Genomic DNA, 17790 nt, shown 5'->3' with positions numbered 1-17790 from the left:
AAGTTGTCGAAGCAAACTGCCGACAAGTTGTATATGATTAAAGAAATACTGTATGGTACTGAAAGGTTTAAGATGTACACAAAAGACGAACAGAATAAGAGATATGAAAGGTGGAAAAAAAAAAAGTATGAATTTTCCCCTCACGATATCCACGAAAGGCATAGAAAACGGAAGGTAAACATTGATGGATATGAAAAGTACGTAGGTGTGTTTGTTTTTTTTTATTATTATTTTTTTTTCTTATAGTATTCATGAAAGGAAGAGAAACGGACAGTACAAAAAAAACAAGAAGAAGAAGAAGAAGGAAGGTTGTGTTCTCTCCTCACGCTCTACACATAATTCAGAAAACAAAAGGTAGGCAATCAAAAAGAAAATCTGCAGCAAAGTCAAAGAAAACGAAGACAAACATAGGAAGAAAACAAAGAAAAATCACAGTCTTTCCTTACGATCAATCCATAATTCATAGAAAATGGGAGACAGGCAATACGCAAAGCGAAGGAAAAAACAATAACATCTGCATGAAACGCAAAGAAATGAGAAAAATAGAAAAAAAAGATAAATTGAAATCGCGAAACAAAACAAAACGAAAAAAAAAAAATCTGATAGAAAAAGGAAAAAAAAAATAATCCCGTTTTCTCCTTACGAGTCGCACACAACTCAAAGAAAACGGAAAGTAAACTACGAAAAAATCTGCATGAAACAAAAAACCAAATAAATAAATAAAAAATAATAAAATAAAATAAAAATAAGACAGAAAACGGGAAAAAAATAATCCTGTTTTCTCCTCACGAGCCGCACACACTCGTAAGTCAAAGAAAACTGGAGGTAAACACTACGACAATACGAAAGAAAACGATGGGCGGGGCAAGGTACAAGCCACCGCCTCCTGTACTGCCCCCGTCCTTTTCTACCCCCCCCCCCGTTCCTGTACTCCCACCCGCGCCTTGGCCCCGCGCCGCGCACTGTTTGCAGACTGGAATATCAACACTGCAAGACGCTAGGTGCTGCCTCGCGAATCTTAATGTGCTGAGGAACTCGAGTGTGGCGCTTATCTGACAGGAGAGAGAGAGAGAGAGAGAGAGAGAGAGAGAGAGAGAGAGAGAGAATCACTAAAGTTTGTTGTTACTTTTGTTTTTACTACTACTACTGCTTCTACTACTACTACTACTACTACTACTACTACTACTTCTATAACCACCACCACCACTACTGCTACTCTTCCTCCTCCTCCTCTTCTTCCAATACATGCAACCCAAACAACCATCACCCTCCTCTCCTCCTCCTCCTCCTCCTCCTCCTCTCGTGCTGCCAAACTGACACGCTGGAGGAGAGAGAGAGAGAGAGAGAGAGAGAGAGAGAGAGAGAGAGAGGGGGGGGGGAGAGGGGAGCGAGACTGGAGAGGTATTGAACGCACGAGTCGCGGCGGCTTGTCTCAATGTAAACAAATCGAGAGGGTTCGGTTCCCTTCACGTTCTCGGCTCCAAGGGACAAAAAATATAGTTTCAATAAAAATAAGGAAAAAAAATGAGAAGAGGGAAGGTTCAGTGAGTGTATGAGTGAGTGAGTGAGTGAGTGAGTGAGTGTGTGTGTGTGTGTGTGTGTGTGTGTGTGTGTGTGTGTGTGTGTGTGTGTGTATTTCCACTTTTTTTTTCTGTTTAGGTTCCGAGAAGCAAAAAAATATTGAGAGATCCCATAGAAAGAAGAGAAAGAGAATGGGAAAGAATAAGTGTCTCTCTCTCTCTCTCTCTCTCTCTCTCTCTCTCTCTCTCTCTCTCTCTCTCTCTTTGTGTGTGTGTGTGTGTGTGTGTGTGTGTGTGTGTGTGTGTGTGTGTGTGTGTGTGTGTGTGTGTTTTTCTTTGTTTTTTTTTTTTTTGTTCTTTGTTAATATATTGAATAATAGATGGGTTTTTATATATAGGTGTGTATAACTTTTTTATTTATTTATCTTTTTTTTTATTCATTGAGTGTTGCTTTTTTTTTATAGATGAATGTGTGTGTGTGTGTGTGTGTGTGTGTGTGTGTGTGTGTGTGTGTATTTTTTCATATTTTTTTTTCAGTTTTTATTTATTATTTTTAGTACAGGAACAACAGACGTGTATTTTATAAGTGTGTGTCGTTTCTGTATATCTTTTTTTTTATTATTATTTTCTAGGTTGGGAAGGAATGGTGTGTGTGTGTGTGTGTGTGTTTACTTCGTGTCTGAAAGGAAGGAACGAGTGAATGGTATGATGGAATCTCCCTCTCTCTCTCTCTCTCTCTCTCTCTCTCTCTCTGACATCCCCTTCTCTTCCCCTCTTTATCTTTTCCCCTTCTTTCCTCCTCTCCCCTCCCTTCCCTTCCCTTCCACCATCTATATATCCCTTTCTCCTTCCCTCCATCCCTCCTCTCCCTTCTCTCTAGCCACCTATTCTCTCTCCCATCACTCTCACGTCACATCTCACCTCTCTCTCTCTCTCACTCTCTCATCAGACGTGTCAAGACAATTTTCAAAGCTCCAGGTGAGAGAAACCTTTAAGACAAACTTTATATCTCTTCGTCTTTTATTCAATTGTAAATTTTTCTTATACATATCATCATCTCGTTTTCTTTTTCTTTCATTCAACTTCAATAAACTTTTTTCTTTCTGTATTTCTTTAGTTTATTTTTTTTCATATTCACTATTCTTTTTGTCTATTTTTTGTTTCATATTCAATTTTTTTTTGTTCGTGTAATATTTTTTTTTCTCATTCAATCACAGCAAACTTTTTTTTTCTACATTTTTTTTCTCCGTCTCAAATGTCCATATCATGTTCAGTCCAAATAATCTTTTTTCTTCACTTTCTCTGTACATCTCTTCGTCTCGTAGTCATTCCTAACAAACTTTCCATCAGTATTTCTTCATTTTACATCATTTCACTTCCTATGTGTCTCACTTTTTTTTTTCGTCTTTTCTTTCCAAATATGAGGTTTTCTGATTTTTCGTTTCATGTTTTCTAAATAACTTTTTTTTTTTTTTCAGTGTCTTCGTCTTGTCTTATTTATAATTTTAGGTGATTGAACTAAAAATGTGCTGTCGGTTCTTATCTAGTTTTATTTATTTTCTTAGAGACTGGCATAGATTCTTTTTACATATGTTACTTAAAAATTCAGTTTACTTATAAAAATAACTGGATTAAAAGTACACTGTATATGTTCTTATCTATATTAGTCTGTTTTTATTTATTTTATTCATTCATTTATTTATTTATTATTATTTTTTTTTTTTTGAGACAGACAAGTAGGTAAATTTATACGTAATGGTTAAACGCATCCAATATTCCTCTGCCTTAATTGATAACTGATCTATTTACTACTACTACTACTACTACTACTACTTTTTTATATTATTTATTTATTTTTTTAGAGAATGAGACGAATAGATAAACTTAAGTAATAATACAACGCATCCTATATTTCTTTGGCTTAATGGATGACTGTATTATTGTGATACTGATCGTTACTGAGGTTTATTCGTTGTTCATGAGCGCATTAGTTAGTTTCATTGACTATTAGTAAAAACAATCCATTTTCTTCCGGATCTCAATGGCTGACTGAATTAAAACCTCAAATGGCTGACTGAATTAAACCCTTATTAACCATTATTACCAGTGTTCATTAGATTTCGTTATAGGTTCTCCAAAGTATTTTTATTAACGTCCTTTGTTAAAATTTAGATCAGAAAAAAAAAATGTGTAGAATTTTGATAACAGTGAAACGAGAGGAAAGTTCTTGATATTTCATTCTACTTTGCCCTCATGTTCAGTGTTTAACTTCCAGTACATCAAATTACTTATATCATCATTCGCTTATCTATTATTTACTTATATCATCATTCGCTCATCTATTATTTACTTATGGTTTATTTGTTACTTACTGAATCCACTTACAAAACTCATTATATCAAGAATCTTAGTTTCATTTTTTTTTTATGTCAACATTCAATTACAGTTACGTAAAAACTGAATAAATAAAAACAAAAGGTTTCAATTTTTTTTTACCACATTTGATTTCAGTTACGTAAGAAATAAATAAAGATATAATGTTTCAGGTTTTTTTTTTACCTCAACATTCGATTTCAGTTACGTAAAAATATGAATAAACAAAGGATAAACACGTAAACATCACTAATTAATTACAGGAAAGAAACGTTTAATTATCACATCTCACATTAAAAATACTAATATCGTTGTGGCTTGGGACAGTTATAAAAGTTTTACATACATAGATACAATTCCCAACCTTGCCATGGCTTATAAAAGGAAGTCAACAGGAACGAGATACAAATACATCCATCATCAGTGCTGTCAGGGAATAGTCGATGGTAGAGGAGGAGGAGAAGAGAAGGAGAAATACAGAGAAGAAAAAAAAGAAAAAACGAGAAATAAGGAAAAAAAAAACGAGTAAGAAACGAATGAATGAAAATGGAAAAGAAATAGGAAAAGGAATAGAACAGGGAAAGTTGTAGGAAAAAAGGGAAGGGAAGAAGCTGGAGGAGGTGGAGGAGGAGGAGGGACGAAATTGAACGAAGAACAGAAGGAAAAATAGCAGTACGAGGAAAAAAAAAAAGAGCAGAACGATGATGCTGATGAGGAAGAGGAGGAGAGGAAAAGGAGGGAAAAAGTTAAGTAAAAATGGAATTTTTTTTAAAGACTACGAAAAAAAAAAAAATAAAAAGTCAGTCGCAATTTTAAAAAGTGAATTACAAAAACCATCACATTACATACATTTGTTGTTATATTGTCATTTCCGCACGAGTTTCCACTAAAATAATCTTTTTTTGACTTTCCTCTTCATTTTCAACTTTTCACCTTCATTGGTTATTTTACTTTATTTTTTTCTCACCCTCGTTAAGTGTTTGAAGCTTTCTTTTCCAGCTTCATCTCTTTTATCAACTCTTATCACCTCTTATCATTACAGTCTATCACCAGCTCCCTTTGTCTTGATAAACTTTTGCACTTTCACTCACTTTTCACTTTAATCCCTTGTCAGGTTAAACTTTTACGTAACAATCTACTTCCATCATCATTATCCACATTTCTCTCTCTCTCATCTTCAAACTTTTACCTTGAAACTTTCACCTTCACAAACTTTCACGTTTAATAAACTCCTATTTAATCGTAATTCTTTTCACCTTAACGTTTGTTTTCGCCTTAATAAACTCGTCACCTCAACCTTTTCTTTCACCTTTTTTCACCTCAACCTTTTCTTTCACCTTTTACATTCTCATTTTCGTACTCAGCTTAATTCCTTCCACCTTAAATAAACCTTTATGTATTTACTTTTATCACCTTAAACTCTCATTTTTTTTCTTGTTTTTTATTTCGCCTTTCTTTTTAATCTTTACTTTCACCTCAACCTTTTTTCACATCACTAACAAACCGATCTTCACATTAACAAACCCTTACAAATCCATAAAACTTCCAGCCTCATTTTCTTTCACCTTAATTATCAACTCACCTTAAACCTCCTCACTTCCAAGTCCTTCCCATCTCAATAAAACACTCATCTTTATTGCTTTCCACAATACAAACTTACACACTGTCTCTTTCATCACCTCAACAAATTCTTCTTCACTTTAGGCCAAGGGGTGTCCGCTCGCTTGCATGGCAGACACGGGAGGGGACTGGCAAAACCCCCTCCACTATCCCCAGCACCACAATTCAGGGAGGTGGAGGGGACAGGGAGGGCGCTGAGGGCTGGCGGGATGGGGAAGCGAGGGTTGGGAGTGAGGGGAGGGGAGGGGGTCAGCGGGGAAGGAGGGAAAGTGGGCAGGGTGGAGTCTGAGTAGGCACGCTCTCTCTCCTCCCCCTTCCTGTTACGCTTCAGTCCACGCTCCTTGCCTCTCTGCAGCGTGGAAGAAAACGGGAGGGAGAAAACGCGTTGAAGGCGAGGGAGTGAGGAGAGAAAACGGAATGAGAATAGAAAACGGAGACAATAAAGGTTAGATAAAGGGGTGGTGAAAGAAAACGTAGCTGATGGTAGAAAACGATAAAGAAAACCGATTAAGAAAATGAGTGACAGGGGATAACGAGAGAAAAAGAAGTATGGGAAGAAAACGGAAAGCGTACGTGATGAAAGAAAACGTAGGTGACGGAAGAAAACGACGCGAGGAAAGAAAAGGAAGTGAGGAAAGAAAAGAATAAGAAAACGGACAAATTGAACAAGAGGAAAAAGTAATGAACAGAGATAAATGTGAAATAAAACGAAAATTAAAGAGGGAAGAAAGATAACGAAATAGAAAATAAAAATGAACAAGAAAAAATTAAGAAAAAATAAAAAAAAATAAATGAGAAAGATGAACGATATAAAACAAGAAAAAAGGAAAAGAAATAAACAAGACAATTCAACGAAGAAAGGAAACGAAATGAAATCAGAAAAATTATACGAAAAACAAAGAAAAAGAAAATAAGGAAGAAAATTATATAAAACAAACAAAAAAACAAGAAAACATGAGAAAAAATAAAACAGGAAAGAATAAATAAATGAAAAGACTGCACAATCAAATAAACGAAATGAAACAAAGAAAGAAAATGGAATAATGAGTTAACAGAGAAAACGAGGGAGGTAAATCAATCGACCGGTGACTATTATCAACACACTTCCCTTTACCCACGCAGACACAGGCGAGCAATGACCGCGGTATCATGCCAGCAGAAGGAAAAAATTGTTCTCTGATTGTCCCCCACCACGAATATGAAGAAAATTAAGCTTAAGAGGAGGAAGAGGAGTGGGTGAATAAGTAAAACATAAATAAAAATAATAAATAAATGGATGGAGGAAGAAAGGAAAGAAGTAAGGAAGAAAATAAATTAAGTTAGAAAGGAAAGGAAGAAAGGAAGGAAGGAAGGAGGGAGGAAAAAAAGGAATAATGATAATGCCAGAAAGTGAAATAACGTAATAAAAAAAATACACCAAACAAAAGAGGAAAAAAAGAGGAAAAGACGAGTCAGAGAGAGAAGGAATAAATGAATGAATGAAAGAAAAGGAAGTGAAGGAACAAAAAAAAATAAATAAAGAAAACGAACAAAAAAAATTGTGAAGAAAAATCAGGATGAAGGAAGAGACACAAACAAAACAAACCACAAACACTAAATGGACAAACACACACACACACACACACACTTAACAACAGTCCACTAACAGCCACATCTTGACGAGCACCTGATTAATGGCGGGAGTCAATTTCATCCTGGACTCTAATCAGAATGAGAGGACTCCATGTGAGCTGAAATTTGCTATTACTGGCCCGCCTCCAAATTATCACAACCTTCGCTTTTTTTTTTTTTTTTTTCCTTCTTTCCGGTTCTTTCCTTTTCCAGTTCGGGGCTTCATTAGAATTTTTTTTTTTTTTGTTTCAGATTATGAGTCTTGTTTTCTTTTTATTATTTTTCGTGTTTTGTTTTTAATTATTTACTGTATTATGAGCTTGAATTGTCTTTTTGAATTGTCGTTATTTTTTTATTTACTTATTTTATTTATTTATTTACCTATTTATTTTTATTTATTTATATTTTTGAGGGGGTTAAGCTGTTCCTCTGTCTCTTTTCAATTATGCTTTTTTTTTATTTATTTATTTTTTTTTCAACTTTTTCGACTACGAGTTATTGGTTTGAGTACAATTTCTTTTTTTTTAATTAGAAGCTCAACTCGAAATATTCTTACTTTTTTTTAATATAGTTATTAGTTTGAGACGCTTTCGTATTTACTTTTCTTTTTCTTTTTAATATTTCTTGTATTTATTTTCATTTACTTAATTATTTTTTTTTTTTATGTCTCAGCATAGATACGAGATATTACTAGTATTTCCTTGTTCATTTTTGTTCATTTGATTACAGGGACTACCACGTATATACAGGGACTGCCACGTGTAAGCCTGGTCGCTTCTTGCAGCTTCCCTTATTTCTTTTGTTCTTATGTTCTTATTTTACCTATGTTTAATTCCCATGTCTAATTAGTGCTGGCTCGTCAAAATATTTCAAACTATTTCTTTCCTTATCATTTCGAGTACTATTATATTCCCTAGATATATCTGAACGATCATTTATGTACTTATTTACTTTCACATTTAAGTTACATAAGTCAGTGTGTCTGTCTTAGTGTGTTCATCTAGTTTTCATATTCAAGTTACTGTCAATTCAAATATATTCATCTAAATTCATATAACTTTCATATTTAGTCACTCTCTTTTAAAGCTCAGAAATACTTCACACTTCCTCTCCTCGCTTCAAGTGTTGCCCTGTTCTCTTCATATGCAAACGAAACACACTTATTTGTTCCGGAGCTCACCAGCATGGGCAGCGTTTTGGTTGGGTACCTTACGAAAAGACTGGAATTGGCTTATCAGTTCAGATTTTCAGTACGCTCCCAAACAAAAACAAACAAAAAAAACAGCGGGTAAAGTTGATTGTGGCACCTGATCACCATTAATATTTTTGTTGATTAGCTAGCAAAAATTGTGACTGTGGAATTGGCCCAAAGTCTACCCATACAATTTTCATGTTCAATCATTCTCTATATATGTAACTGCCTCACGTCATTTTCTCAGTATTCCGAGTATTGACCTGTTCTCTTAATTAACTACCCGGGCGATCATTAGTGTGTTTCCTTTCCCCTATTCAGTCAGTAGTGGTGATAGAACACTGATAACCACCACGACTAATCATATCTTGTTCTTGTTTATTTATCTTTTCATTTGATTTCTTATTCACCTGCTCTCAAAGTTTATACATGCAAATTTATTATTATTATTATTATTATTATTATTATTATTTATTATTGTTATTATTGTAAAGGTAGTCAGTGATGGTGGTGCTGCTGATAGTAGTAGTAGTAGTAGTAGTAGTAGTAGTAGTAGTAATAGTAGTAATGGTAGTAGTAGTAGATTATGTGCAAGGTACGTCTGTATAAAAGCACTACTACTACTACCACTACTACAACTACTACTACTACTACTACTACTACTACCACCACCACCTTCAAAGAGCGTTAGGTTAATCTGTCCCACGTTTTCCCAGCAATCCATCCTGACGAGGGGCTCAGACTAACACCTCTCAACACGGAATTGGTTCACACTAACTGAATGAAAAAAATGTCGTCCGTTTCCCTACGCCACTAGTTGGGAAATGTTCTTTATTTCCCTAAGTTTATTTCCCTAAGTATTTCTCACGTTTATCATCATTATGCTGAATCTTTCCTTGTTTATCTTCTATTTTCTTTTATTTATTTATTTTTTTTTGAGAGTAACTAACTATTCATGTTTATCTGTTATTTTATTTGTTTATTAGTTTTTGTATTATTTATTCATCTTTCTATTTATTACCTTTATTTATTTTCTTTTTTTATTCATTCTTTGTCTTTTATTGTATTCATCATGCTGCTTATTCGTGTGTGTGTGTGTGTGTGTGTGTGTGTGTGTGTGTGTGTGTGTGTGTGTGTGTGTGTATGTGTGTGTATTTGCTTTCCTCTTCCGCGCATGAAAAAAAAAATAATAATAATAGAACAAAATAAAGAAAAAGAATCAATTTTTTTTTTTTTTTTTTTTTTTTTTAGACGCAAGATGCAAGTTTGACGCATCTGGTGTGTGGCTGGGGTGGGAGGAGCTGTGACCTGATGTGGTAATTACGAAGATTATTATGACCTTTTATTCATCAGTTCCTAGATCATTAAAAGCTTGTGACCTGATGTGGAGGTAATTACGCTTCTTTGACCTTGTTTGACCTGACTCCCACTTGGATTGATAGAATAAAAACTTGACCTATTATAGAAATTGCGTGTATAATTGGAATTTTCTTTTTTTTCTTTTTTTTCTTTTGCCTGCTCCCACCTGCACACACATACGCACACACACACACACACACACACACACACACACACACACACACACTGGTTATTACAGCAAATGGTAGACAAGTGCTAATATTATACATGAATATGAAGAATATGACAAGAAAAAAAAAAAAAGTGGAGAGTGGTAACGATATAAACAAATTTCACGAAAATATGATGATTTGGCTTAAACACACACAAACACACACACAAACACACACACAAACACACACAAACACACAAACACACACGCACACACACGGGATATAGCAAACTTAACTCAATCCTGTGAAAAATACGAATAGGTAGACGAAAACAAAACGAAGCAAGGAAACAAACAAACAAACACGCAAGCAAAACAAACAAGCAAGCAAACCAACACATAAGCAAATAATGAACAAAGAGACAATCAAATAACCAGACTAACCAACATACAAACAAATAAACAAGGAACCAAACAAATAAGCAAACAAACAATTAATCAATCAACCAATCAAACACACACACACACACACACACACTGACCTGTACTGACTGGATGCTGCCCAGGTCAACACTCCCTCGCTGACGTCTTGTCCTCGCACTGAGACACAAAGGGATGCAAGATGATAGATTATAAGTAAATAAATGAATAAGTAAATCAATGAGCAAATAAATAAACAAATAATATAAAAAGATAAAAAAAAATTCATACATACATTTATCAGATAATAAAAACAAAAACACACGTAAAAAATTAAAATTAAAATTTACTCCACTTAATAAACAAATAAACAAATAAAAAAAAATAAGAGAAACACATTAACAAACTAGACAAAACGACTTATTAGTTAGTAAAATCATTAAAACTAAATAAAACAAACAAACAAACAAACAACACTCCTTAACTCACCTGTCCTTTATCCTGGCCAGGTGAGGGGGGTCCTGCAGCATCCTGACCTCCTGGGGTTTGAGGGGGGATGATGGACCAGGGGGTACAGGGGACTCCTTACTCTCTGTCCCCCTCTCTGCTAAGGACACCTCGTACTGAAGGGAACAAGGGGGGAGGGGGTGGTAGTGGTGGTGGTGGTGGTGGTGGTGGTGGTGCTGGTGGAGGAGGAGGAAAAGGAAGACAAAAGTGAAGAAGAGGGAGTTCAAAGGAGTAAAAAGATGAGAAAGAAGATGAAAGGAGGAGGATGGCGAAGAGAGAGAGAGAGAGAGAGAGAGAGAGAGAGAGAGAGAGAGAGAGAGAGAGAGAGAGAGAGAGAGAGAGAGAGAGAGAGAGAGAGAGAGGATAAAGGGGGAAAGAATTCAGAAAAGCGAGAAAAAAAGATTAACATAGGAAAGAATAAAGGAAATAAGAGGGAAAAGAGAAGAGTGATATGATAAAAAGAAAGAGGAATGACAAAAAAATAACTAAACAAATGAATAGAGAGAAAAAGAAAAGAATGAAAAAGCAAAACAAATAAGAAAAGATGGAAACAGCAAAATTTTCACATTATCCCCGTTTTTCCTTTTTTTCCTTATCTATTTACATTACTCTGTCCTTTCCTTCCTCCCTCTCTCCCTTCCTCTCCCCCTCTCCCCCTCTTCCTCCCTCCTCCCTCTCCCAGTCTGCTTCCTCCCTGCTTGCTTCCCTTCGTCCCTCCCCTCCTTCCCTCCTTACTCGTCTGTCTCCCTCTCCCTCTCTCTCACCCTGCTGAGGTACCCCTGCACGTAGGGCGTCAGGCCGGGCGTAGTGAGCAGGGCAGCGGCGGAGGGGCGTCTCTCAGGGATCGTCCTCAGCAGCAGCTTCGTCAGGTGGTGTACCAGAGGTGTGTAGCTCCTGGAGGAGTGATTAAAGGGGTGAGGAGATGAAGGGGTGAGGAGGTAAAGGGTGAATGATGGGGCCATGGTAGGGATGATGGGATGAAGGAAACAGTTATCAGTTATAAGCTCCTGACGAAGGGGTGATGGGTGACGAAAGTGAAGGGGTGACGTGAAGGTGTAGGGGTGATGTGAAGGTGTAGGGGTGACGTGAAGGTGAAGGGGTGACGTGAAGGTGAAGGGGTGACTAAGATGAAGGATGAGTGACGAAAAGGTGATTCTATGAAGGAAACTGCAATTAACTCCTGACGAAGGGGTGATGGGGAGAGGAAGGGATGACGGCAGGGAGATGGCGTGACAAACTCCTTCACACTCCCCAGGCGCGTAGATAACCCAGTAACTCCCACGGGGCACTTACACTTCAGTCCCAACAACACCACTCAGTAAACTTCCCCAGGTACTAAAACCCTACCCAGAGTACTTACAAACCCAATAACTCCCTACTAACTTCCATTGCACTTAAAAACCCGCAGTAACTCCCCCAGGGGCTGACGTACAAACCATTAATCCCTTCCCAACACCAACAACTCCCAAGGATGCTTAGAAACCGCCCCAGAAGTACATCCCCCAGTGGTACTTTGAAAACCCACTTACTCTCCCAGGTGTTTAAAAATTAATAACCCAATGGAACTAATTTAGAAAGGACCCCATAGTAAACTTCTCCCTTGATTTTTTCTTCCTCTCTCTTCCTCCTCTTCTCCCAGGGCTTACTCACGCAGGCAAGGGTTCATATTCTCCCTCCAGGATCTTCATCACGAGGCGGTCGAAGGATGCGTCTTGGAAGGGCTGTCTGAGGGCGCACAGCTCATAGAGGACGCAGCCTACCGCCCACATGTCACTCTTGTGGTTGTATGGGCGTCTGTGGGCGTGGCAGTAAGATTAGGTGAAGGTAAGTTGGTATTGGGTGAAGTTAGGTTAGCATTAAGTTGGGTTGGGTTGGGTTGGGTTGGGTTAGGTTAGGTTAGGTTGATTTGCGTTAGGTTAGGTTAGGTTAGGTTAGATTAGGTTAGAAACAAATGCGTAAACAAAAACACAGCCACCATCACACACACACACACACACACCTGAGGCAGATCTCCGGCGACAGGTAGAAGGGCGTGCCGATGGTGGTGGTGGCCAGGTCCTGTCTGTCCCGCAGCAGCCTGGCAATGCCGAAGTCTCCCACCTTCACCAGGTTATCCGCCGTCAGGAAAATGTTTTGAGTCTTGAGGTCTGATGCAGAAAATGGAGGTGGTAGTAGTAGTAGTAGTAGTACTAGTAGTAGTAGTAGTAGTAGGTTCTTGTTGTTATATAATAGGAACAAAAAACAAGAATAAGAACAAGAACAACGAACAAAAAGAACAAGCATAAGAACAAAACAAGAACAAAAAAAAAAGAATACAGGAATATGAACAAAAAGAACTTAAGATTAAAAATAACAAGAATAACAAGAACAACAAAAAATTAAACAAGAAAAACAAGAATATGAACAACAACAACAAGAATAACGTGACAAAATATGATAAAAAAAAGAAAAAAAAAACACGAAAAGGAGGAGGAAGAAAGGAAATTCATAAACAAAACTTATAACTTAAAGCAAAAAAAACAAAAGAATCATACACGCACGACACACAGAACGGCATAGGATCACAAAAACAATTCAAATTATAAACGATCTACAAATATTACTCAAAAAAGAAAACATTTTACCACAGACTAAAGAAAAAGAAGGGGCCGCGCTATCTACGGGAACAACATGATAGATTGAACTAAACACAAACAAATACAAACTAAACTAAACTAACTAAATACAAACAAAAACAAACATTTGGCAAGCTAATGGTAATCTTCTATTACAATATCAAAGTTATGAAGATTTAAAACCAACAAAATACGTGAAAGTAACATAGAAAACGTAAATAATAAAAGAAAATTCAAGCATTAAGGGGGTGACTAACAGAAAATGTGGATAAATTATAATAGAAGAAAACTAGAGCTTTAAAGGAGTGACTGAAGCCAATACCTCTGTGCAGGATGTTGTTGGAGTGAAGGTACTGAACAGCAAGGATGATTTGCGAAAACCAATCTAGCACCACGTCCTCGGCCAGCTGCTGTCCTCGCCGCCTGGCCTCGCTCACCCGCTGGGACAGATCGCCTGAGAAGGAAGGAAAATAACGATAATGATAGAAATAGGATAGATTTTTTTTTTCTTCTTCCCCAAAACTTACTTTTTCCTGCAAATCTTAATTTTTCGTTTTTTTTGTTTTTTTTTTCTCTCCTCCTCTACTACTACTGCCAATACCACTACTACTACTACCACTACTACTACTTTCTTCCCTATTCCCTTCCTTTCCTAATCTACCTTCTTCCACCTCCTCCTCCTCCTCCTACTACTACCACCACTAGCACCACCACCACTCCTATCCCCTTTCCTTTCCTCCTCTTCCTGCCCTCTTCGTATACCCTCCTCCTCCTCCTCCTCCTCCTCCTGGCCCCCTCACCTCCTCCGGCGTACTCCATAACGAGGCACATAGTGAGGGGCGTGGGCCTGACAAAGCACTCTTTATAGCGCACAATACTGGCGTGTTTGCAGCGGGCCAGCACCTCCGCCTCCTGCCGCGTCTTCTCCACCTCTTCTGCAGGTAGGTCTTCCAGTCGCACCTCCTTCATCACGTACCTGCAGGAGGGCGTGGCAGGGCTGTTAGCAGAGGGAGAGGAGGGAAAAGAGAGGATGGGAGTGAATGGTGGGTAGATAAGAAAAGGGAAGGGAAGGAAAGGGAAGGGAGAATAAAATACAGGGAAGGAGGGAGGACAGAAGAGGGAGAGAGGGAGGGAGGGAAAGAGAAGGAGTGGGGAAAAGTGGACGGTGGGATGGGAAGGCAAATTAATGGAATGGGAAGATGTAGCAAAGGAAAGAATGTTTGGAGGGAGGGAGGGAAGGAGGGAATTGTAGAGGGAGGGAGGGAAAGGATGAAAGGAGAGGAATGCTGGAAGGGAAATAAAGATAATGAAAGGGAAAAAAAGGTAATGGAAAATAAAAGTGATGGAAGGAAAATAAAGGTGACGGAAGAAAAATAAGGATGATGGAAGGAAAATAAGGGTGATGAAACGGAAAAAGGGTGATGGAACGGAAAAATAATGTGGTGGAAGGAAAAAAAGGTGCTGGAAAGGAAAAAAAAATCACTGACGGAATATCAATCAGCCAGCCAGCCATCCATCCATCCATCCATCCTCCCCTCCCCTCCCTCCCCTACGCCCACCCCCCCCCCTCACTCTCCCTTCATTCACCCAGCCTCGCCTTACCTGCGCCGGGAACACGTGCTCACCACCAGCCACGCCTCCCCGAAGGTGCCGCGCCCTATGTTGGCCACCTTCCTGAAGCGAGCGCCCTTGTCCACCTGCAGGAGAGAGAGAGAGAGAGAGAGAGAGAGAGAGAGAGAGAGAGAGAGAGAGAGAGAGAGAGAGAGAGAGAGAGAGAGAGAGAGAGAGAATTAACTGTACATCATTACTCTTGTCTTTTTCCTTCCTTTCCTCCTCCTCCTTTTGCTAAACCTTCTCTTCCTCTTACCTCCTCTTACTTTACTTCCTCCTCCTCCTCCTCTTCCTCCTAACTTTCCTTTCCTTCTCCTACAGCCAGTGTGTGTGTGTGTGTGTGTGTGTGTTGTGTGTCAGGACGCATCTCGAATCCTCACACGCTCCATTTACTGACTAACTGCTTAATTACCCTCTGACTCACGACCCAATCACCTTTACTGACTCAAACTGCCTAATTGCCTTTTTTTCAATAACTTTATATGCGTACATAAGAAAAAAGATAAGTTAAGAAGGATCAGTTTTCAGTGTCATTCATTTCAAAGCTGGTTTTAATTTTTCTTTTGGGTGTGGCAACTCAGTAGACACACACACACACACACACACACGGCGAGGCAAATGGGCGAGCCTGTTAATGTGTAGCCCCTGTTCACCTCGCAGCAAGTAGGTAGGCGATGTAACCCGAGGTGTTGTGGCCTCGCTGTCCCAGTGTGTGGTGTGTCAGTGGTCTCAGTCCTGCCCAAAGATCGGTCACTATGAGCTCTGAGCTCTTTCCGTTGGGGAATCACACACACACCTTTCTCTCTCTCTCTCTCTCTCTCTCTCTCTCTCTCTCTCTGTTACCCTTGATCAGTGACCATCTTACAAAAAGTTTTTCCTTTTGTTCCATAGGTTTTCTTTCCTTGTGAACAAATACATACAATAACAAGCCTTCTAACTTGCGATGAAAAAAATTACTAAAATTAACAATCAAGTAATCAATAAAAAAAAAAGAAACAAAAAGCAGTTAGCTAACTACGTAATTATAGAATAGATAGAAACTAAGCACCCAACTGATTAACAAATAAACAAACCAAGTATTAGCCAAATGCCCATCACTGCCCCCCCTCTCCCGCCAAGTAAGGAGACCAAGGGTGAGGGGGAACTATGTAATTGGCTCGTCAGGTAGTTAGGGTGAGGTTAGGCTTCACTACTGTCAGGGTGATTAAAGGGGGATGGAGAAATCACGGACAATCACTCACTGGCTATTAGTACAAGAGAGATGCAGGAAGGGCTATCTGTCTATCTGATTTTATCTATCTATGGTGGCCAGTTAAGGAGGGGGTTGAGTGGATGGCGCAGGAAGGGGGGGTCCCAACTGCATTAAACCAGCTTTGGGGGAGAAGAGGTGGTTTGCAAAATTTTGAGAATCCCTGACCTATCCTAACCTAACCTAACCTAATTTAACCTAACCTAATCTAATTTAATCCAACCTATCCTAACCTAACCTATCCTACCCTAACCTAACCTCACCTAACCTCACCTATCCTAACCTAATACAACGTAACCCATCTCAGTCCAACTTAACCTAACCAGTAATCTCTGACTGTAATGGAAGTGGAAGGTTAATTATCGTACTGCTTTGGGGAATTATCGAACACTCCTTAGGTCTTAATTAATTTATTTTTTTATTTACTTAACTTTTACTTATGTTACTTTCTTGCTTATTGACTCGTCTTACTTATTTACTTATATACTTTATTTATTTATTTACTTGTCTTTACTTATATACTTGTTTGCTTATCTTACTTTCTTATCTATTTAATCCATGTATCACGTGTATCCTTAGCAAGAGACTAGCGCCTCAGACACAGCCAAGCCGGCCCGTGACTGCTGCCTCAACGCCCCCACTGCTGCCACGCCACCCCCGCTAACTGCCGCTTGTTGGCTGCTGCGTCTAACTACTGCTTTGATCGTTAACTGTTCGTTTCACTATTGTTCACTCATGTCAATTTTTTTTAAACTGTCTAATGAAACTAATTGATTTCACACATCCTCTTTACCTGTATTATGTAATTATCAGGTTCTTAATTACCTTAATATATCTTACAACTATTATCAAACTTCCTTAACATTATTGCTATTACACTAACCAATTAAGTAATAAAACTATAACTACACATCGTCTTTAGTCTATGTAACAATCAGGCTCCTAATCACCTTAATATCTTACAATTATTACTAAACATTCCATAACGCTATCACACTAACAACTTAAATAAGCATAGTCATTAAATTAAACTAAATTAAGCACTAAACCCAAATAAGAACACCATAATTTCAGATTACTAACTACCTCGTCACCGAAGTTAATTACCATTAGCTTAACATGGCGTAACTACCATGAACTGAAGTACTCATTTATTCTAACAATTCACTGGATCACAAGGCTGAACAAATCGCCAAGTCAACATTTATCATGGCAAACCTGACCAAAAGACACGTAATGAATAAAAATAACCAAACCAGTTCCACCTACTGAAACATCTACAAAATTCCTCGTTGTTATTTCACCAATCTGTGTGGCTTTGCTATCAAAACCCAGAGAGAAAATACTAGAGATTAGGGTTGAAACAGCAACAGGAAGTCCGCCTCGCTTTACTCCAGGGAATATAAACAAAGCCTTTACTCCCATCTGCACACACACACACACACACACACACTTACCTCCATCCTGCCTGCCTGACGGTCTCCTCGTGTCTGACTCTTTGGACAAGTGGCGGCGGGTGGTGCTCTTTCGGGAGGCGCACGTGTTATACCAAGATCAAGATT

General features: G+C 38.3%; 1 protein-coding gene across 2 annotated transcripts; it reads right to left on the bottom strand.

Annotated features, from left to right (window-relative positions):
- Positions 1-4146: 4146 nt before the first annotated feature.
- LOC135113155 (serine/threonine-protein kinase Nek3-like) lies at positions 4147-17746 on the bottom strand. Of its 2 annotated transcripts, none has more exons than XM_064028232.1 (10): positions 17686-17746; positions 14971-15065; positions 14169-14344; positions 13691-13822; positions 12753-12900; positions 12404-12547; positions 11518-11647; positions 10736-10869; positions 10369-10426; positions 4147-5862 (listed from the first exon to the last, which is right to left on the bottom strand). In XM_064028232.1, the coding sequence occupies exons 1-10, from the start codon at positions 17689-17691 to the stop codon at positions 5569-5571; spliced, it is 1317 nt and encodes a 438-aa protein (XP_063884302.1). In that variant the 5' UTR covers positions 17692-17746; the 3' UTR covers positions 4147-5568. The 2 variants fall into 2 exon arrangements, with proteins under 2 accessions (XP_063884302.1, XP_063884304.1); XM_064028234.1 differs by lacking the exon at positions 17686-17746 and adding an exon at positions 16768-16791.
- Positions 17747-17790: the final 44 nt, after the last annotated feature.

The sequence above is a fragment of the Scylla paramamosain genome, chromosome 25 (assembly GCF_035594125.1).
Source record: "Scylla paramamosain isolate STU-SP2022 chromosome 25, ASM3559412v1, whole genome shotgun sequence".
NCBI classification, from domain to species: domain Eukaryota; kingdom Metazoa; phylum Arthropoda; class Malacostraca; order Decapoda; family Portunidae; genus Scylla; species Scylla paramamosain.
The sequence above is the reverse complement of the archived record's forward strand: the minus strand, read 5'-3'. Positions and strand labels throughout refer to the sequence as shown.

Bases quoted from the DNA above. Each gene is read 5' to 3' on its own strand.
- LOC135113155 (XM_064028232.1), bottom strand. The intron at 12,548-12,752 runs GTGTGTGTGTGT...CCACGCCCACAG, and splicing joins TCGCCGGAGATCTGCCTCAG to ACGCCCATACAACCACAAGA. The intron at 10,427-10,735 runs GTGAGTTAAGGA...TTTGTGTCTCAG, and splicing joins CTGGCCAGGATAAAGGACAG to TGCGAGGACAAGACGTCAGC.